The sequence below is a fragment of the Schistocerca gregaria genome, chromosome X (assembly GCF_023897955.1).
Source record: "Schistocerca gregaria isolate iqSchGreg1 chromosome X, iqSchGreg1.2, whole genome shotgun sequence".
Classification (NCBI taxonomy): Eukaryota; Metazoa; Arthropoda; class Insecta; order Orthoptera; family Acrididae; genus Schistocerca; species Schistocerca gregaria.
In genome coordinates, this window is record NC_064931.1 from 45,157,156 (window position 1) to 45,180,073 (window position 22,918).

Below are 22,918 nucleotides of genomic sequence, written 5' to 3' on the forward strand. Positions count from 1 at the left end.
TCCCAGAAAACGTTTGACCAGTGGCAGAAGCGCTGGGACCGCTGTGTAAGTACGAATGGGAACTACTTCGAGGGTGATGGTGACCATTAGGTAAGGTTTCAAAAAAAGGCGGCACCAGTCCCGAAAATTTTGAATAGCACCTCGTATGTGATACACCTTTGAATGATGCTCGAAATAATATATAGCAAATGAGGTGCAGCAAATGTTTTCTGACTTATTTTGTTCTGTACTTTTAGACAAATCATTTAACAAAACATTTGACGAATATTTTTATATTTTTTCTTTTTTTCTTCCCTTCTTTGCTTCTCTACTTCCGCTTTTCTTCTGGCTGATCTGCTTCAGCTTGGTGGTGCAGGGTTTACTTGTAAGCATTTCCTACATCTCTCAGGGGGGTAGGTTTGTGTTGAACATCTTTATTTGTTTGTGTGTCATGGGTGTGGGCGGGCATGAATCAGTTTCCATCTTGGGTGCAGATTCCGTCGTATTTCGGATTGTTTTCTTTTTACATTTTTACCTTTCAAGGATGGCAATGGGTCGCGCATAGCGTTCCCTTGGCTGAGGCGGTGCTCTAAGGTGTCGTATCAGTGGGTTGGTGGAAGTTTCAGTCCTGGCATAAAATCGTCGTGCAAGCTGCTTATGTCTCTGCGGTACCTCCAATTCTTCGGCTGCTTCATGAATGTATCGGTGAGGAAACTGCGGGGGAACGTGGAAAACACGGCGAAGTATCTTATTCTGGAGCGATTGAAGGCGCTGAAGATGTGTCTTTGCTGCATTGCCCCATACCTCACAGGCATAGTCAAAGATGGGGCGAATGTACATCCTGAATATCAACAGTCCGTTGGCTATCGATAAGTCCGAGCCTTCGTTGATGAAGGGGAAAAGTGCCCCTATCCTTCGTGACACGTTAGCGCGGACGTCGTCGATGTGGCGCTTCCATGTAAGTTGTTTGTCCATGGTCACTCCTAGGTATTTAACAGAGTCCGTCCACTGCAGTTCGGTTCCATAAAGTCGGAGGTTCCGAAGATGTCGAAGTCGGCGAGGGCCAGGTCTCCTCTTGGTGAAGATGATGGTTTGCGTCTTCTGTGGGTTGAACCGGATGCACCACTTTCCTGCCCATTCCTCCAGGGCATAGCAGGCACTCTGCAGTCGTGGGACAAGGACTTCAAGCCATTTCTCCCTCGTGTATATCATGGTGTCATCGGCGTAAATGGCTTTGTCGACTCTTGGTGGTGTCGGAAGGTCCGATGTAAAGACGGAGTACAGGACTGGTCCGAGGACTGAGCCCTGTGGGACCCCTGCACGGATAGGTCTAGCCGTGGAAAGTGCATCCCCTACTCTGACCGCAAAGGTGCGTTGGTGGAGGTAGGCGGCAACGAGCTTGACGTACGCCCTGGGGAATCCGAAGGCGCTAAGCTTCCAAATGAGGCCCTGATGCCATACACTATCGAACGCCTTCATCACGTCCAGAAGAACAGCACCACAGAACTCTCCATTGTTGAAGGCTGACGTAATATATTCTGTTGCCCTAAGAATCTGCTGTGTCGTGGAATGACTAGATCGGAAGCCAAACTGCTCCGGTGGCAGAACTTGGAGGCGGTCCATGATGGTGTGGAGCCTCTTCAACAGGAGCCTTTCGAAGAGCTTACTGAGGTGTGGTAGCAAGCTTATCGGTCTGTAACTGGTGGGTAGTCGTCGGTTCTTCCCAGGTTTCGGGACAGCCACCACTATAGAATGTTTCCACGCTGCTGGGTACTTGCCCGTAGCAAAAATCCAATTAAAGATGGTTGCCAAGTGCACAATCGCGGTCCACGGGAGTTGTTTTAAAGTCCTTCCCGTGATGTCGTCGCAGCCAGGTGCTTTGCTGGCAGGTAAGGCCCGGATGCCAGCGTCGATTTCAGCAGGCGTTACTGAAATAACTAGCGTGTATATCTGTATGACATCCTTTTTAAAATAATTTCTCTGCTGACTAAGAAATAAATAAATATAATTATAAAAGACTGTCAATACTGGATTTTCACAATTCGATATTTATTAAAATTTTGATTATTTATCCCGTTCTGGAGAATAGTATCGGACATATACAGTAGGCTACTTATCAGTCAGCTACTGGCTTTCGATCTAAGTGTCGATATATCGATGAATCGATCAAATATGTTCACGTGACATCCATGTGTAGTATGTACATTATAGCAATGTTAGCAAAAATGTGTGTAAATAAAACGTTGCAAAAAGCTCAGACAGAAAAACGGCCCATGTCATGAAATAGTATGGCTTGATTTTTATTTGTGCATCCCTTTTCTGGTCTTGTATTAAGCCACTGCGCAAGTTGTTATGATGTCACATGTGTGTTTGTTGCATAGTTTACACAGAAGTAAGATATGAATATAATTTGTTTTTCTCTGCAGTACATTCTCCATTACAGATCTGCTCGCAGCCTCGTGGTTTAATAGCATTCATATTTCGACATAGGTACCACCACACCAACAACTGATTTGTTTCATCGCAAGGAAGGTTAAGCCGGTAAGTAAAACTTCATTTCATTGCTGTTGGTGTAAGTGCTTGCAGTAGTGATTTATAACGTGTTTTAACATTAGCGCCAACAGGATGTGGTAGTCTTGTGCAGTGTTAACTGATTTTACACATTTGTTCCATTTATAGATATCGTGTTTAAATGTCTTGGATACGGGAGAAAGGCCTAAATCTTTTGGAAATGGTGTGTGTGGACATTGTCAAATATGGGGGTGTGCCGAAGCACGTTGCGTTTATAATGGATGGAAACAGAAGGTTCGCAGAAAAAACTAAAGTGAAGAAGATAGAAGGACACACAAAAGGGTGAGTTTAGGTTAGTTGTCAGTATTGTATTACCTACGCCCGTATTGATCGAGTCGTAACAAAAGTATTTTTCCTAAACTTCAATTACCCATTAAAAAAAAAGTACGTTATAATTTTGAGTGACCCACAGAATAATCTCTTTTTATTGTCGGTGTTAATAATAAGAATGGCGTACTCTCTAAGTGTGAGAATATTCGTATCACACAATGCTTTTTGTGCCGTTTATACCTTTACTGAACATATTGTTTTAAAGTTGTAGTTGGCATTTCCATGATGGTTGTTAAATCAACTAGGCAATGTCTTCAATCCTGGATTTGGACGCTCTCTGACATCTATACATTTGTCAGGGTGTCTTCTTGTTATTTCACTTTTTACCATGAGTCTCTAATAGATTCCTAATATGTGCCACATCAGATTACGTTGGTGAAACTAATCCATATAATGTCTCAATCATCTCACTTTGTATAAGATTTTTATTTGGTGTATTTTCTCCTATTTGAACAGTTAAAATAGACATACTGAACTGAAGTTAACTGTCTGCCTTATTAGGTTCTTATTAAGTTTGTTTCCCGAGACCAAATTTGAAACTGCGTGTAATATGACCTCTGCCGTACCACAGTTGCATTGGTACTTGCTTGCTATGCAGGCTGAATCAATAGACTTAGGCTGTTGATGCCAAAGACACAATGTGGTATTGGCAATGAGAAGAATCATGTCAAACCAATGGTAGTCCTTTGGTTACCAGCTTGCTGAATGGTATGAGATGCATGTAGCCTTAGGCTTTTTTATTCCCCTTGATTAACCCACATTAAGAGAAGGTGATGCATTGGGTGGTTGTTGGAAAACCCTGTACATGAGAGTTTGCTGCATACTGCTATTAGAGATACCTTCTGAAGTTTTCCATTTTTTATGTTAGATGGTCCACAGTTCCAGTTTGTTTAAATTAAAGTATGGCATGGGTATTATTTACTGTCCTCACCAAGTGCACAGCCAACTTACTTCCCATCTTTCCCTTATCCGATGAAACCGATGACCTCATTGTTTGTTCCCCTCCCCCAAATCAACCAACCAGCCAGCTTACCAGTTTTGACACCAATCTCTACACTCTTCCAGTGTTGCAGTTCTCTGTCACGCAACAAGTGCATGTATATATTTTGTGTCAGTAGCCCTCTGGACTCATGGTATGTCAGTTATACATTACAAAAAAATTATTTTCATTTCCCTTTGCACTTTAAGTCAATAGTCTACTGATATAGTAACCTGTTACATACCTCTCTTCCCCCTGAATCTCAGTTGTGGGGGCTCAACTGATCTGTAGTATACATAGCATAAGGTGTAGATTATGTTGGGAGGTGAATCCAGTGAATGACTGTTAAATAAAGGTGTACATTTTTCCATGTCTAATATTTTCTCATTATGGGACACTGAGAAATACTCAATGACTTGTCAGCTTTGATTAGTGACATAGGAAAATGTGACAAACACTGTGAACTATATAGCGACTATAACATGATGTCATTTGGCAATTTTTTTCAAACTTGCTAAAGTACATAAAGTACATAATCAGTCAGTCACATCACATCCATTGGCTTTGACAATTCTCAACCAAACTGTCACCTTCCAACCAAACCTAGATCTTGGGCAAAGCTACAGATTAGTCTCTAGCGACATCTGAGTATTTTTACTATCATTTGTTGGCGAAGCCAACTCGCAACCAAACTGTAACCTTTCAACGCAACCCATACCTTGGACTAAACTACAGATCTGTATGTCACCGCAACCAGTTTGTTTGCTTTCAAATTTGTGGACTTCGCCTACAAAACTGTGAACATATGCACCAATTGAAAAATCAAAGGGTGGGGAACAATAACATAACTCCAGAATGAGATTTTCACTCTGCAGCAGTGTGTGCGCTGATATGAAACTTCCTGGCAGATTAAAACTGTGTGCCCAACAGAGACGTCGGGCACACAGTTTTAATCTGCCAGGAAGTTTCAATAACATAACTCCTATCTCCTGTTACCTAGTAATCGGTTTTGCTGCTGTAATGAGGTGTGTATGCACGAATGATTAAGCTTTCAGCTTGGCAAAGTGTTCAGAATTTCGTGGTCCAACCGAGCGAGGTGGCGCAGTGGTTAGCACACTGGACTCGCATTCGGGAGGACGACGGTTCAACCCCGTCTCCAGCCATCCTGATTATGTTTTTCGTGATTTCCCTAAACTGTTTCAGGCAAATGCCGCGATGGTTCCTTTGAAAGGGCACGGCCGATTTCCTTCCCTAACCCGAGCTTGCACTCCGTCTCTAATGACCTTGTTGTCGACAGGACGTTAAACACTAACCACCACCAATTTCGTGGTACATTAACCTGTTGCTCCTTATATTACATTACATTATTACGTATTAAACAACCTGAATCATGTTGCATGGATTCCACAGAAAGAGCATTGTAGAATGTAGAAAGAAGCCAAAGATGTACATTATATTTAAGTGCAATACGATAAAATGAGTTTATAAAATACTACAGTATTATAAAACAATGTATTAATTCCAATGTTCTCTGTGAAGCATAGCACAGTGATCAAAAAATTAATCATTCTGAGGAGACATCATACTGTGTAACACTGCCTCTAATCTTAATAATGGCTGGAATTTGGCAAGTATCTTCAGGTATGCCATACCCAGCTGAAACCATTCATCGATGAATGTATCCTCTGATGAAGATGTTGATTGCTATGTTTCACCAGCTGTTCAATATAATCTCTCACATTTTATTTGGGATTAAGATCAGATAGTCAAGCAGGCCAGTCAAGGTGTGAAAGCGTTCCTGAGTGATCATCAAACCAGGAAAGTAGGGTTGCAGTCCTGCGAATATGGCTACTGTCGTCTCATAAGATGAGAGAGTCTATGGCATATTCATTGTGGAGTTTCAGAACAAAGGTCAAGACTAGGTCACTGAGAATGTTGAAATAAACATTCTGGTTCAAGTTTACAGTAACATAAACAAATGAGTGGTTGCAAACCATAATCTTAAAATACTTCCAAAAGGTCACAGAACTGCCTGTGGCCAGATCTACACCCTCCACACAGTGCAGGTTAAATGCCTCAGTGGGTCTTTGATTCACTCAGTGCATTGCATCATTTGAAAGAGTTAAAAATCACAATTTGTTGGACCACACTGCATGTCTCCATTCAACTACTGTCCAATTTCTGTAATGTTTGGACCATTGAAGATGTTCAGCCTTATGTAACCCTGTGAACAATGCTCTTCTGTGAAATATTTGACTCCAAATGTACATCACAGTGTTCACTGGTGTTTACTTGCATTCTGTGATGACAGAAATTTTTGTAGGGTTTGAAACTGATTGTCATTGACACTTGTCTCTGGTCCTTGTAAGTTAGGATCTTTGTACAGTCACTGTTGTTATGCCATGTAACATGGTTATGAATGGTACACCAGTCTTTGTATACATGTTGGACAGTCCATCTCGATACGAATTTGTCAGCTTCATTCAATGAGTAGTCATAGGCACTTCAAAACACAGTAGGTATATTTTGGTGCTTTAACCCATCTTACTGCATGTATTCCATACAGTCAATTGCTGTATACACTGATCAGCCAGAACATTATAACCACCGACCTACTATCGATACATACCCATCCAGGCGATAGCTGTGTTACCTGGCAAGGAATGACTGCTAGTCAGACACATGCACAGTGTGTGTAGTATCGGTGAGAATGCTGTCTGTGTGTAGAATGTGGAAGGAATTTGACCGAGGGTAGATTGTGATCACCTGGGAGCTTTGCATGAGCATTTCAGAAACTGCACAACTTGTTGGGTGTCCAAGAAGTTCTGTGGCGAGTGTCTTCAGCGCATGGTGAAATCATGTCGGGATGTCGTGGGGTTGGGTGGCCACCCCTCATTACAGATGTTGGACGTCATAGACTGGGCAGACTGGTAAAACAGGACAGGCAGCAGACTGTGGCGGAACTAACATAAGAGTTTAATACTAGGCAGAGTACGTGTTTGAGCAGTCCTAATGATGGGCTTCTGCAGCCGATGACCCATGCATGTGCAAGTGTTAACACCATGACTGGAATGGGTTCAAATGGCTCTGAGCACTATGGGACTTAACAACTGTGGGCATCAGTCCCCTAGAACTTAGAACTACTTAAACCTAACTAACCTAAGGACATCGCACACATCCATGCCCGAGGCAGGATTCGAACCTGCGACCGTAGCAGTCGCGCGGTTCCGGACTGAGCCGCTAGACCACCGCGGCTGGAGACTGGAATGGGCATGTGACCATCAGTACTGGATGTTGGTGCAGTGGCAGTGTGTTGCACAGTCTTATGCTCCTGATACGTTCTTCATCACACCAAAGGAAAGGAGCGAATCTCTTGTCTTCCAAGAGAACAACGCCTTGATACAGCGACAGCTGTCCAGTGGATCTTGTACAAGGCACCATGATGGCCAAGGAGTGTCATACACTGGTTGCAGACCACATACTGCCCTTCATGAGGATCATGTTTCCTGATGGCAGTGGCATTTTTGAGCAAGATAATGTACCGTGTCACAAGGCCAGGAGTGTGATAGAATGGTTTGAGGAACACAGTGGTGAGTTCCAATTCATGTGCTGGCCCTCCGAACTTGTGAGATCTGTGCCCAATCAGTAACATCTGAGATATGATTGAACATGGTGACAGAGCTCATTGCCTCCCTCCCTGAAATTTATGGGAATTAGGTGACTTGTGTGTGCAGTTGTTAACTCCCTCCAGCAACCTACCGAGGTCTCATTGCTTTCAGGTTGTGGCTTGTTGCCACAGTTACCTCTGCCCAAGTTAGACATACTAGCTGTTAGGTAGGTGGTCATAATGTTCTGGCTGATCAGTGTACACACCATTTAACTCAGTCAGTGGTAGAGCATCACCTAACTGCATGGTACCTTCTACCTCATCTGAAATGACCAGCATGCTCTTTTAATTTAGTGTTTTGTCTGGTGAGCTTAAACTTCAATAAAGTTTATTTATTTATTTGAGATACATATTCCATAGATCCAGTATGGTGTGATTATGCGTAGATGTGGAATGAGTCAAAGCAGATACAATAATAGATATCGTACAATACAATACATACTGGTATATTACACATGGTAGATGAAGATAATAAACAATACAATACAATACTATACAAAAATACAATAGTGATAAAAAACAATATAGGTGCAATGACAAAGGAAATAGTGTGAATTACTACTCAAATTATTTATCTTTGCTGAAGAATTCATGTAAAGAGTAGAAACATTTTTCCAGCAGGAATTCCTTTAGCTTTTTTAATAGCATTTTCTTTTCTTTTAGACACTTTATATTACTCGGGAGTGCTTTAAAGATTTTTGTGCTTGTGTACTACCCCTTTTTGTAACAGAGACAGATTTTTCCGTTCACAGTGCCACCTTTTTGTCTTGTAATAATGATGGTATGCCTCGTTTGTTTCATATTCAGAGGAATTGATAAGTGTGAAAGCCATGAGTGAGAAGAGAGATTGTGAGGTAGTGGCTAATATACCTAACTGTTTAAAAATTGCGACATGAGATTCTTGCTAGAACACTACATATAATTCCATGGCACATCACTGAATGAAAGTAGCCGCAATATGCAGATTTTGATACATTGATGCCTCCAATTTTGGAGATTAACTGGATGTCAAATGTTGCTGAGCTAAGCTTTTTAGTGTTTGCTGTATGTGGAATTCCCAGTTGAGCCGGTCATCTATGTGAATGCCTAGGAACTTTGTGCACTGAATGCTCTGTAACTGTTGGCTCTCATGTGCAATTTTAATCTCTTCTGGGCTTATGTAACTGGATTGGAACTGCATGTAATTTGTTTTACTGAGGTTTATTGCTAGAGAATTTGCTCTGAATCAGTTCATAGCATTTGCAAGTGCTTGGTTGGCATTTAACTCTACATCAGTGGAGGTTTTGCTGGCTGTCACTATACTTGTCAGCTACAAACATTGTGATATTGCTAGCACTGTTTGAGGACAGATGTAGGTCATTAATATATATAATAAATGGGAGGGGACCAAGGACTGACCCTTCCGGAACTCCATGATGTACTGTTCCCCAGTCACTCTACCGCCTCTACTTGCAGGTTGTTAACACTTAATACTATGTTTTGTTCTCTGTCTTCTAAATATGATCTGAGCCATTTGTCCACGGATTCCATATTAGGCTGCTTTTCCCAAAAGTATTCTGTGATCGACGCAGTCGAAAGCCTTAGTCAGGTCACAGAATATGCCAACGGGTAATTTTTTTTCTTGTCGGGGCATTCTAAAATGTTATTTGTAAGTGCATAAATTGCTTCGGTTGTAGATACACTTGATCGGAAACCAAATTGTTATTTACTAATTAGTACAAATTTTTCTAGGTGATTGGCAATCCTGATGTATATTAATTTTTCAAATACTTTAGAAAATGTTGTTACAGGAGAGATAGGACGTAGTTGGAAACATCTGTGGGATCACCTTTTTTGTAGAGGGGCTTCACAGTAACATACTTCATTCTGTCAGGGAAGATACCTTGCATTGAATATATGAGCTATAACTTTAGTGAGTTGATTACACCTGGCTTTTAGCAGTTTGCTGGAAATATTGTCTACACCTGAAGAATTTTTACTTTTTATAGAAACTATGGTTTTTCTTACTTCTTGTATAGGTATGAGGGCCATAACATCGAGTATAGATTTAAGTGTCAGGAAGTCATTTCTGAAAGTATTTGTATGGAGTGTAGCCATGTATGGAAGTGAATCATGAAGTCATTTCTGAAAGTATTTGTATGGAGTGTAGCCATGTATGGAAGTGAATCATGGACGATAAATAGTTTGGACAAGATGAGAATAGAAGCTTTCGAAATGTGGTGCTACAGAAGAATGCTGAAGATTAGATGGGTACATCACATAACTAATGAGGAAGTATTGAATCGGATTGGGGAGAAGAGAAGTTTGTGGCACAACTTGACCAGAAGAAGGGATAGGTTGGTAGGACATGTTCTGAGGCATCAAGGGATCACCAATTTAGTATTGGAGGGCAGCGTGGAGGGTAAAAATTGTAGAGGGAGACCAAGAGATGGACACACTAAGCAGATTCAGAAGGATGTGGGTTGCAGTAGGTACTGGGAAATGAAGAAGCTTGCACAGGATAGAGTAGCATGGAGAGCTGCATCCAACCAGTCTCAGGACTGAAGACCACAACAACAACAACAACAACAACCTATCATGTCTATAGAGTTAGGGAAAAGTTCTTTCAGAGTTTTTATTGGCTTTTCTGAAGAGCCTTCGCATGCTGTTTTCTCAGCAACAGTTAAAAAGTGCTCATTAAAGATTTTAGCTACAATATCTTGATTTTGAACTAGCTAACCTTCAATGTTAAGAGCAATATTTTGCCTCTTGTTGGGGTAATTTGCACCAGTCTCATTTCGTATCACTTCACATATAGTTTTGATTTTATTAGTGGAGTTATTAATTTTTGAACACAGATACATACTTTTTGATTTCTGATTAACTTTGTTCAATATTTTACAGTATTGTTTATAGTTATTTAAAAGGTTAGGGTCATTTGATTTTTTTAGGCAATGTACAACTCTTTCTTTTGCATGAAATCCTAATTCCAGTGGTAATCCAAAGCTTGTTGGTGGATTTTTTTAGTATGGGTTTTATATATTCTTTTCGGAAAGGTACTTTCAAATATTAGAGCCATTTCATTACTTAAAGGGTTGTATATGGAATTGGCGTTTTCTACATTATATACTGGACCCCAGTCTACATTTTGGAGACGTGATTTAAAGATCACACTAGTTTAATCAGTATATTTCCTAGTAATTTTCCGGTTGGAACCACTATTAATATCACAAATAGTTGAATTGTTGATGGTTAGTCTTTGTCCATCATGGTCAGAGAGACCATGACAGCTACATCATCAATCTTGGTTATGTCAATAAATACATTATCAATTAATGATTTTGTTCATGAAGTTTCTAGTGGGAAAATTTACAGCAGAAGCAAGATTATATGAGGACATAAAGTTCTAAAGGTCTGTTCTGTCTTTGGAGTTCATTAGGAAATTTGCATTGAAGTTGCCAACAACTAGGACACCTTTACTGAATTTAATTATGTATATTAATAGTGCATCTGACTGTTTCCAAAAAAAAATGTTAACGTTACCTGTGTTGTGCTACTACTGCTATATAAGAACTATTTAAAGCCAACTCTATATCACACACTACAAACTCTTGATCTATACAACTGTTGATCCATCATGGTCAGAGAGACCATGGCAGCTATATCATCAATCTCATTAATTACACTGCATGTGATGCTGCTTCTGACATAGGTCACTACTCCACCTTTTTCTATGAATTTTTTACAGTAATATGTTTTATCTATAGCGTGTTTTTCAATATCTGACATAACATGGTGCTCACTAAAGCACAGAACATGGGCACAATCTATACCTTGTGGCTCCTGGATATTAAGAGTTCATTAATCTTTTTGCTCAGGTTACATATATTTTGTTGGTAAATAGTCAGATTTTGATTTCCAGAACCACTTACACATTTATCCCTAAAAAAGAAATATCAGTTGACAAAGTGGGTTTGGTATTTTTCACTAGCCATTTATTCAAGTTGGTCTGTTTCCATGTACTGGGAAGGATCGGCTTTACCTGGTGTTTTCAGCAGCTGTTTGTCCAGTATCATCTGTCTATACCCACTCCTGCAGTCTTCTTGTGTTGTGGAGCACTAATTCTTTGAAAATGTGTGTGTTTTGAGTATACATTGTTCCTAGCATTTGCGACGATTGCACAAATAATGGACACTAAGTGACTTTTTCCCCGCCGATTAACGTGATCGCCTTGAGTGGTGTAAAGTTATCTACTAAAATTTTGCACACTAACCATTTGTACATTTGCATAACAATTGCAAATTTCTGCATATTGACTGTTTGTATATGCTACTGACCTGCTAATAAATGAGAATTGAGGCAAGTCATACCTGTGTGGAATATCAAGAACAATGATGTTTGAGTTATTTAGGTGATTTAGAGCAGATTTTAAGGCATTAACAGCATGCAAACCATTGTTGTGTGAAAAGTCATTTGCACCACCACAGATTACAGTGAAGTCTTCCTTCATTGTCTTTTGAGAAATATTGTTTACAGTTGAAAGCACTTGGTCAAAACAAGCCCCAGGTTTAATAAAACCTGAAGCATTTACTTCACTGTTTACGCTTTTTATTTCATTTGCAGGGCCTCTAAGATGACTATCACCCATTAAATGTACATTTATTCTTCTTGCTGAATTTGTTGTGTTGGTTAAATTAACTGTTGTCTTGAATATTGAATTTACCTTGCTTCTGTTTACGAGTAATAGTTTTGGCTGGCGAGGTTCCACATTTTGCTTAATAACAGGGTTTTCTTTCAGATGATACATGATTTTGATCTTTTGTGGATAGGCCTACCATTTTTTGGAGCATCGCAGGAGAATTTATTATTAAAGATGAAATGTTCATGCTATGGTTAGTGTTACCGGTACACCCAGAATGTGATGGAATAATTGAAATGGCGACGGAATCTTTGGTCACTGTGTACACTTTATTTCTGGCGAATTCACTTACGCCCTGCTCGGCAGTTTTTAGTTTTCTATGATCATTTCCAAGACATTTGAGTCTATCAGCTAACAATTTGTTTTCTGCCAAGGATCTGCGAACAATTTCTTGCAAAGAATTGATAGTTTCAACTAGTTTTGCTTTGTCAGGGTGGACTTCACATGTTACACACTTACATTTTGAGCTGGATGATTTTTCACTGCAGATTGTGTGGGTGAGTGGGTGGGTGGGGCACTAGACTTGAAACTTTCTGAAGCACTTTTGTTGATCATCTTCTTGCTATTCATGCTGGATAACATTTGAAAATTCGAAATAACTAGAGGCACAAATTCACTAAACTTCTCAAATGCCACCATCTTGTAAATAGTGGAAGGGCATGGTCAACAAAAGTACCAAAGATGGTCAGAAAGACTCATATTAGATGTGCAATTTGTATATTGCACTCTGGACATAGTGTAAGCTCAATAATTTTATTTTTTGACTCTAAGATTGTTAGGCGTTTTGTGGTTGTCATATTTTCAGGCTCAAAATTTTCAGTTATAGTAACTTCTTGTAATGCTGGTAGACTGAATTCTTGAATTTACCATAAAAAGGGGCTGTCCTCACACTGCAGTCTACAAGAATGCTTCTTTGAATGCCAGTATTCCCTTTTCAGTGTTATACTATTAACCCAGTAAATTTTACCTTCCCTTTCCTATTTCAGATGTAGACTATGACTCATAGAACCTCAAACTGTGAAGAAACTTGATGAGAATTATACCATTGTTAAATCTTGTGTCTGAGAGAGGCAGTCAGAGTATCCTAATCCCTGTCAATACTGTTTCCTGAATAATGGTAAACTATCAGTTGATCAGTTTGTCATCGCCATTATACTATTGAATACAACTTGCACAAAGATACTAGTTCCTCCACTATTTTGCTGGAAGTTAGTGAACAGGGTAATTCTTACCAAATTATTCAACAGCTGGCCCTCATTCATTCCCTGACATCTGCTTCACAGTACGACTAGCCTTGCATTTCTTACTTTCTCCAAATTCCTACTGAACCTAGAGTACACAAACATCTACCAAAGTAATATTTTTTGTTTCCAATGACAGAACTGTCTGTTACTGTTCTTTCAGTTACACTCATATTTCATTTTATTGTTATCAGTTCTCATGTCTCACCCTCCCTCCATCCCCTATGCCGCCTCTCCACTCCAGTTTCTCCCAAACACAATAATTCTTTGGTGATGAAGGAGAAGTACTGTGAATGCAGGACATGAAGCGCATGTATTGGCATGGAAATGTTGTTATTGTGTAAGATTGTGTGCCATGTGATAGTGAATTAATCGCTCATTGGTAAATTAACCATGGTTTAAAATCAGTAAAATTATTTATTTATGTATTGATTTTTGCCTTAAATCATAGTGGAAAAAAGTTGAAATTTAGAGAACTTGATACTGTTTTTACCAACAAGTAAGTTTTGGCTACATAGCCATTGGGCAGAGATGAGAACTGAAAAGTGCAGTGTTTGAACCTAAAAGGTTCAGGAAGCTCATTAAAATCAGTGAAATTCTGTTTTCCAAGTAGAATCTATATCAGAAATATGTGGTGGTGGAGGTGCATTTATAACTGTAAAACATCTGTATCTACATTACTACTCTGCAATTCACACTTAAGTACCAGGCAAAGGGTTCTTGGAACCAAATTCAGACTATTTGTCTACCATTCCAGTCTGTAACAGTGTGTGGGGAAAATGAACATTTAAATGTTTCTGTGCAAGCTCTGGTTTCACTTATTTTATTATGATGATTGTTTTCTTCCTATGTAGATTGGCGATAATTTCACATTGAGAGGAAAAAGCTTGTGATAGAAATTTTGTGAAAAGCTCTTGCCGTGGAAGAACTTTCTCCCAGTATAACAGCAGTGTTCCATAGGTTGCTAGAGGAACAAAGCTTTTCTTAGTGATTGTAAAAAAAGCACAGGTCATTCATGTTTTAAAGATGGCGTATGTCACAGACATTGGTCTGTTGTAGAATTCTGGAGCAGGTTTTATGTTCACATGTTATTGCATTTCTGGAGACCAAAAATCTCCCCTATAGAAATCAACATGGGTTCCAAAAGTGACAACCATGTGAGAACAGGCTTTCTCTTTGTTTGTCCACATGACCCAGAAAGCAGTAAATACCAGCACCCACCTTAATGCCATGTACCTTCATTTCTGGAATGTTTTCTATACAGTTCTGTAGTACCAACTAACGAACAAATTACTATGTATGGAATATCAGCCTTCCTGTGTGATTGGATTGAAGAGTTTCTAGCAAACGGAACACAGCATGTCATTCTTAATAAATGTGAAACTTGATTTGTGTGTACCCCAAGGTAGTGTCATAAGACCATTACTTTTCATAATATATATAAATGATGCACTGGATAATACCAAAAGTTCCTTGAGGCTTTTCATAGACAATGCTGTTTTATATAGATAAATCAGACCATTAGAAAAATTGTAACGAAATGCAGGAAGAATGCAAAGGATAGACGTGTCGTGTAGGGGTTGGAAGTTGCCCCTCAAGGTAAAAAATATAATGTATTGGGCATAAATAGGCAGAAAGACTGGTTATTGTAAGATTACACAATTGCATAACAGTCACTGGAAGTAGTCACATCTATCATCTAGGCATATGCATTCAGAGTTATTTGAAGTTGAATGTCAGCATAAAACTAATTGCAGTGAAGGCAGATTCCAGTCTCAGATTCCTTACCAGAATCTTCAGGAAGTGTAGTCCACCCATAATGGAAGTAGCTTACAAAACCCCTGTTTGACCAATAAATTCAATATGGTACAGGTAGTAAGTGTGAGACTGTCACAGAGCTGCTCAGCCAACTCCAGTTATAGACACTGCAAGAGAGACCTTGTGCATCGCAGTGTGGTTTATTGTTAAAATTCTGAAAGTATACATACCTTGAAGAGTCAATCAATATATTGCTTCCCCCTACATATACACACATCAAACCGAGCAAGGTGGCGCAGTGGTTAGCACTCTGGACATTTGGGACAACAATGGTTCAATCCTGCATCCGGCCATCCTGATTTAGGTTTTCCATGATTTCCCTAAATCGCTCCAGGCAAATGCCGGGATGGTTCCTTTGAAAGGGCACGGCCGACTTCCTTTCCCATCCTTCCATAATCCGATGAGACCGATGACCTCACTGTCTGGTCTCCTCCCCCGACAACAACCTGACCAACCCAACATGCATCAAAAAAAGTTTCGCATCACCTCGGTTCTGAGAGTTCCTGAACCTGTACAGAAAATTGGAATAGAGATCAACCTAAACATCATATCTGCCCTTTTTATTGCGCATGAAAACCGCACATTAAATGTTGTACCACCATATTGCGAGACCTTCAGAGGTGGTGGTCCAGATAGTTGTACACACTAGTACCTCTAATATCCAGTAGCACGTCCTCTTGCATTGATGCACATCTGTGTTTGTTGTAGCACAAGTTCATCAAGGCACTGTTGGTCCAGATTGTCCCACCCTCAATGATGATTTGGTGTAGATCCCTCAGAGTGGTTGGTGGGTCACATTGTCCATAAACAACCCTTTTCAATCTATCCCAGGCCTGTTTGATAGGGTTCATATCTGGAGAACATGCTGGCCACTCTAGTCGAGCAATGTTGTTATCCTGAAGGAAGTCATTCACGAGATGTGCACGATGGGGGCACGAATTGTATTCTATGAAGACGAATGCCTCGTCAATATGCTGCAGATATGGTTGCACTACCGGTCAGAGGATGGCATTCGTGTATCGTACAGCTGTTACTGCACCTTCCATGACCACCAGTGACATACATCGGCCCCACATAATGCTACCCCAAAACAGCAGGGAACCTCCACCGTGCTGCACTTGCTGGACAGTGTGTCTAAGGTGTTCAGCCTGGCCGGGTTGCCTCCAAACACATCTCCGACGATTGTCTGGTTGAAGGCATATGTTGGATCCATCTGTATCATGCTGCATGGTGTTGTGGTTGCAAAGATGGACCTTGCCATGGTTGTCGGGAGTGGAGATGTGCATCATGCAGCCTATTGGGCACAGTTGGAATCATAAAACGACATCCTATGGCGCCACGAAAAGCATTATTCAACATTGTGGCATTGCTGTCAGGGTTCCTCCGAGCCATAATCCGTAGTTAGTGGTCATCCACTGCGGTAGTAGCCCTTGGGCAGTCTTAGTGAGGCATGTCATTGACAGTTCCTGTCTCTCTGTATCTTCTCCATGTCCGAACAACTTTACTTTGGCTCACTCTGAAACACCTGGACACTTGCCTTGTTGAGAGCCCTTCCTGGCACAAAGTAACAATGTGGATGCGATCAAACTGTGGTATTGACTGTCTAGGCATGGTTGAACTACAGAAAACACGAGCCACGTACCTCCTTCCTGGTGGAATGACGAACTCATCAGCTGTTGGACCCACTCCGTCTAATAGGCGCTGCTCATGTGTGGTTGTTTACATCTTTGGGCTGGTTTAGTGACATCTCTGAACAGTCAAAGGGACTGTCTCTGTGGTACAATATCCACAGCCAACATCTGTATTCAGGAGTTCTGGGAACCGGGGTAAGGCAACTTTTTTTTTTATATGTGTATATCGCGAAAAGACCGTGAACATCAAATTAGAGGGACATGCTCGCTTGAAGTTTTATTAATATGGGGAGAAATGACAGTGGTGCACTAAGCATCGTCCACCACACACCATAATGTGGCTTGCAGAGTGTAAGTGTGGATTTAAATATATATCTACCAATTTGTTCTCATTAGTGCAATGACCAAACATTTTCTTCTTTTTACTATTACAGTTTATATGTACTGATGTTTGTCTGCTAAAATACAGGACATAATTATATTTCGTTTCTCAAACACCAGAACAAACCATTATATAGTTTTTGATGTATAATGTTATTTATAAGACTTTCCATTCAGTTTCCTTTATTTAGTCATGTAAGACAGCTTCCCCCCCCCCCCCCCCCCCCTTCCCCCCTGCATTTAGAGTTCTGGAGATCAATCGTCAGGTTCTTAACATATTATTTCATCATTAATCAAAAATGGAAAGTGGGTGGCTGGGAACATTATGGAGGAGTAGAAGAATTTTGAAAGGGGATTTTCTTTCTCACAGTAGGCTTTCAATTCTCTATTTAGTTCATTAAAAAATTATCACTGAAAATAGATGTCATCCAAACTTTTTTATTCCATCTCTAGTGAATTCCCAGCCCACTCTTGCCACAACCCTTTTAATATCAAAGGATTTTGAGGGTAGCATATCAGAAGAGATTTTGATTTGCAATCACCTGCAACATTTTCTCCAAAAAGGAGGTACATTGGTTCTTGGCAGCATGAAATATTTGTGCTGTTTTTTCTCCAATAGAAATCAACATGCAGCTAAGAAATAATTTTGAAAATCCACTTGTTTCATCAAGGTTGAATACCTGATTTGCAGTATAATCTTTTTGTGTTACAGTATCTTTAATTGTGTTTTTAAATACTTCAGCTCCAACTTCATCTGCCACAACTGCCTTTCCTGACATTTTAATGTTGTGAAAATCATGATGCTGCTTGTAGTGATCAAACCAACCTGAGCTGGCTGAAAAGAGGTGCTGGATCGTCCTCTTCTTTCGTTACATCTGCATGCCAGTTCTTGGTTTGGAATAGAAACTCCAGGGGAGAGGCATGTACTGTTGGTTGGGCTGCTCAATTCATTGGCTAAACATTTTTTCCTTGCTTTCAGTCACCTCTGAGTGACATTTGGTCACTCTAGCCCCACTTGAGTTAGTTAAAGATTGAGAAGTTTTTTTAAAAAAAAATGGTGCATTGTCACAAATAGTTCTCACAGTGGATTCACTAAGTACCAAAGAACGCTGAACATCATGGTGATCCAAAACTTCTAACTTTGTTTCTAATGTAGAAGATCTTCATAGATGCTCCTTTCCCTCAATAGGCACACCTTCTTTAGTTTTAGCTGACATTTTATATACAGACTCTGTCAAGAACAACTTCATAGCTCAAGTGCCCAAAATTGATAATTCATGTCTCAAAAAACATGACACAAGATGCACTTTCAGCTGGATTACTGCAGTACTGCTTCTGCGTACTGTTAACAGACAGCAGCACAGATCCGCTTATGATGGTGTCTGTCTGTACGTGATTGGTTTCTATGTGAAGTTATGAGCTAGACTTTTAAATGTTATGAAAGAAAGGTGAGACTAGCATTTTATAAAAATGAGCGTCATGTTACGAGTGACAATATGTAAATTTAACAAGAAAGGAAGTGGCATTGTTTTCTAGACTATACTACTCTTCACTAGATTTTTATTGGAGTTATTTATATAGGTTTGGGGGAACTGCCCAAAAAATTTTCTTTGGTACCTCTTAGAAACTGTATTTGGCTGTCTTGTCAAAGGTATTGTGGCTGCCCATTGAACACCTTTTTTGAGCCACACGCAACTTTAGTGATGGAATAATGCAGGTAATTAATTATTCCTTACTGTGTGGAATAAAATCTATGTTATCCCACATTCATTTAATTTTAAAAAAGTTCACTTGATTCTTGATGGAAGTGATTAAAACGTTGGTTAATTTTATATGGGTACTAAAGAAATACGAAAACTTACGAAGAAACAATATTGTTGTAACCATGGGTGATTTAATGTGGCAAATGGAAGATATGATTGTATTGCAGGTCTGTTTGCCACAGGAATTTGTGATTAAAAAAAAAAAATCCTTCAGTTTTGTAAAGAGAAAGATATGAAAAGTCAGAAACACTTGGTATCGTCTGACAACCTGGAGGCTCTGTACTTGAGAAACCCCTGTGTACACTTCACACATTGTAGTTCAGAAAGTAAATAAATAAGATATTTATGAACAAATGCTACATTCTTCCACTGCAAGGACTCGTCTAATCCAGCACCAGATGTGCCATCTGATTGTGGCCTAGTGATGATAGCCATTAAGTTAAAACTATTAAATAAGTTAAGAAAATATACCATCCCAAAGTAGCATAAAAGTTCCAAAAAGATAATCTAGGCAGTGATTAAAACATAACTTAAGAGAAATGTAAAAGCACAACAGCTGAAAATGTGGAATTGGAAAACTTGGACACTTTGTGGTTCTTTCTGATACATAAATGTTGTCAATACGAAGACCAAGTAGACAAGATCAACTATACAAAGTGTATCATAATTAATTTTATTAACACATGCAGTTGAGAGCACATGATACTGGAAGCAAAAAAGGCTAGTAAACATGGGCTCTAAAAGGCATACCTTAAAAGCTACAAGCACTTGTTCATCTTCACTACTGTGAAACACACCTCGTCTATTGAATAAGTGCTCATAGCTGTTCAAGGTATACATTTTAGGCCCCATGTTTACTAGATTTTTAAGTTTTTAGTATCATGTACTTAGCGCTATATGCGTTTACACACTTAATTATTAAACACACTGTAGAAATACATGTTAAGTTAATAAGGAGAAAAATTAGAACAATAAAAAATGAATAGCTAAGAGACAGGTGTGCAATTGTGAAAAAACTGGAAAGCTTTACTTGATAATTTTAACGTGCACACAATTATAAACATGTGTGACACAAAAGAAAATGTGTTCATCCATATCACTTACTCACTAAAGTCAAATCATAACTGTGCAAACATTAGCATGAAAGTACTACTGTACTCACCTTTCTACTGATGAAACAGTAAAGAATGACACTGAGGTGAAAACGAGCTAACAGGCCCATCAATTACAAAAATGCAGATTGAGAATGCTATTCATGATGGGAAGAGTAAGAAGGAGAGGGGCTCGGATGAAATCTCAGAAGCACTATGTAAACTCTTTTACCACAGAAGCTTTACCATCCTTCAAATTTTGTAAAATGAGACATTATGCCACACTTTAAAAATAGTTATATGAATTCTATAATATTTGCCCAAGTTTGTTTACTAATTCACAGTTTGACTGTAGGAAATTTTTAAGTACAGAAGAATATACAGTTATGATAAAAATACTGGTGCAGAAAATAATATGATTAAAGGTAAACATGTCTGTCTCTGTATCATAATAAAGCTTATGACAACACACAACACGTTACAAAAATTGAAAGTGAAGTTGCTATAAATAATATCTGTAGGAATACTACAAGAAATGTCGCTGAAATGCTAAAATTAATTTTAAAAAAAAGTATGCAAGAAAAAGTTATCACTTTGTCATTTATAGTTTAAAATGAAGCAAGTACTTACTTTTGAGTATATATACGTACTCTGCAAGCCACTGTTGGTATGCAGTAGGGCACCTTGTACCACTGCTAGCCATTTCCTTTTCTTTTACACTCGCAAACAGAGCAAGGGAAAAATGACCAGCTATATGCCTCTGCAAAAGCCCTAATTTCATTTATCTTTGTGGTTCTTATGCAAAACTTATGTTGGTGACAGTAGAATTGTTCTGCAGTCAGCTTCAAATGCCAGTTCTCTAAATTTTCATCAATAATGTTCTCCAAAAAGAATGTCATTTTCCTTCCAGGGATCCCCAGTTGAGTTCATGAAGCATCTCCGTCATGCACATGTGTTGATCGAACCTACTGGTAACAAATCTAGTAGCCTAGCTCTGAATTACTTCGATGTCTTCCTGTAATTCAACCTTGTGTGGATCCCAAACACTCGAGCAGTACTCAAGAATGGGTTGCATTAGTGTTCTGTATGTAGTCTCCTGTACAGATTAACAACACTTTTCTAAAATTCTCCTAATAAACCAAAACCTACCATTCACTTTCCCTGCTACTGTCCTAATGTTCTCATTACATTTCATGTCTCTTTGCTGCGTTGCACCTAGCTATTTAATCAACATGACTGTGTCAATCAGTACACCGCTGATGCTGTATTCAAACAGTAAGAGATTGTTTTTCCTACTCATTGCATTAACTTACATTTTCATACTTTTATAGCAAGTTGCCTTTGATTACATCAACTAGAAATTATCTAAGCCATGTTGTACCCTCCTACAGTCATTCAATGATGACATCTCCCTGTACACCACAGCATCATTGGAAAACAGCCCCAGATTGCTGCCCACCCTATCTGCCATATCATTTATGTGTATAGAGAATAAGAGCAGTCCTGTCACACTTCCCTGAGGCACTCCTGACAGTAGCCTTGTCTGTGACAAACACTTGCCATTGAGGACAATGTACGGGGTTCTGTTACTTAAGAAGCCTTTGGGCCACACCCATATTGTGGAAGATGCCTCTCTGAAGACTGGGCATCAGATATGGAGCTAAAATGTTGAGTACATTTCGCGTGTAATGTTTCATAAAATTTAGTGAAGTGTATAGTAATGCAGACTTGAAATTGATCTTCAAATCCGGCTTACAAAATTTAGTGTCTGGTTGATACTACCGTATTTATGGACGGACGGACACACACACGTACTCACGCATGCCTGAATGTAAAAGTTACCACCATAAAAAAAGTTTGCAGCCTCTGTGGTGTAAATTTAGCATTCTGTGGATAGCACAAGTAACTGATATAGAAAATATGTGGTCAAGAACAATTTGGAGTTATTACTCACAATAAACAGAAGCAAAAGTAATTATTTTGGTCACGTCATGTGAAAACTAAAGTATCAACTGCTGCATTTGTGCACTGAAGGAGAAATAGCAGACCGAAATAAGGAATCATGGTTGCAGATTATAAATTGGTGGACGGATTGTGAGTAGCTAAATACATTCTGCACACAATTGTGGATCAAGATAAGATTGAATATGTGCTCACAAACCTACAATAATGTAAGGGGCAGTTAAATGAAAATGAGACCCATGGAAAAAAGTAAACCAACTGTTTACTATTTCAAAAGCAATCACCATAACTGCTAATACTTTGAGACAAGATGGTCAAGGCCTTCACGGAAAAATATGGAAATTGCATGGGGAGAGATCAGGATTGTATGGAAGATGTGTAAGTGCTTCTTAGCGGATCTTCTGCAGTGTACTCAAAACATCCTTGGCAACATGTGGATTCATCCGCTGTTGGGATCCTCCATACAGTCCCAATCCCTCTGCATGCAATTTTCATATTTTTGAAACCCTGAAGAAAGACACGCCTAGCCACCAGTTTGCTGCAGACGAAGAGGTACGCACCTGGGTACAATTATTGAAGTAATAAACAGTTTACTTACTTTTTTTCCATGTGTCTTGTTTTCAGTTGATTGCCCCCTTATAGATACATGTCTGAAGAAGAAGACGAAGAAGAAGAAGAAGAAGAAGAAATTCAGATGCTTAACTACTTGATGTCCCTACAAGCTGACTGTGGGTAAACATCACATGATTGTCTTACTGACTGCATTTTTGCAATTTCTAAGTGATGAACTACACTAGAAAACTATATCACAATTCATTTATTTTTCA

At 39.4% G+C, this 22,918-nt stretch overlaps 1 protein-coding gene across 3 annotated transcripts in view; it reads left to right on the forward strand.

Annotated features, from left to right (window-relative positions):
* Nucleotides 1-2,076: 2,076 nt before the first annotated feature.
* Nucleotides 2,077-22,918, forward strand: part of LOC126298987 (dehydrodolichyl diphosphate synthase complex subunit DHDDS) — a 52,994-nt gene continuing 32,152 nt past the window's right edge. The window contains exons 1-3 of one of the 3 annotated variants that reach the window (XM_049990610.1): nt 2,077-2,265; nt 2,423-2,520; nt 2,659-2,832. In XM_049990610.1, coding sequence (XP_049846567.1) covers nt 2,672-2,832 — 161 coding nt within the window. In that variant the 5' untranslated portion in view covers nt 2,077-2,265; nt 2,423-2,520; nt 2,659-2,671. Of the gene's footprint in view, nt 2,344-2,405; nt 2,521-2,658; nt 2,833-22,918 lie in introns of all 3 variants that reach the window. The other 2 variants (XM_049990609.1, XM_049990608.1) reach the window with 2 other exon arrangements.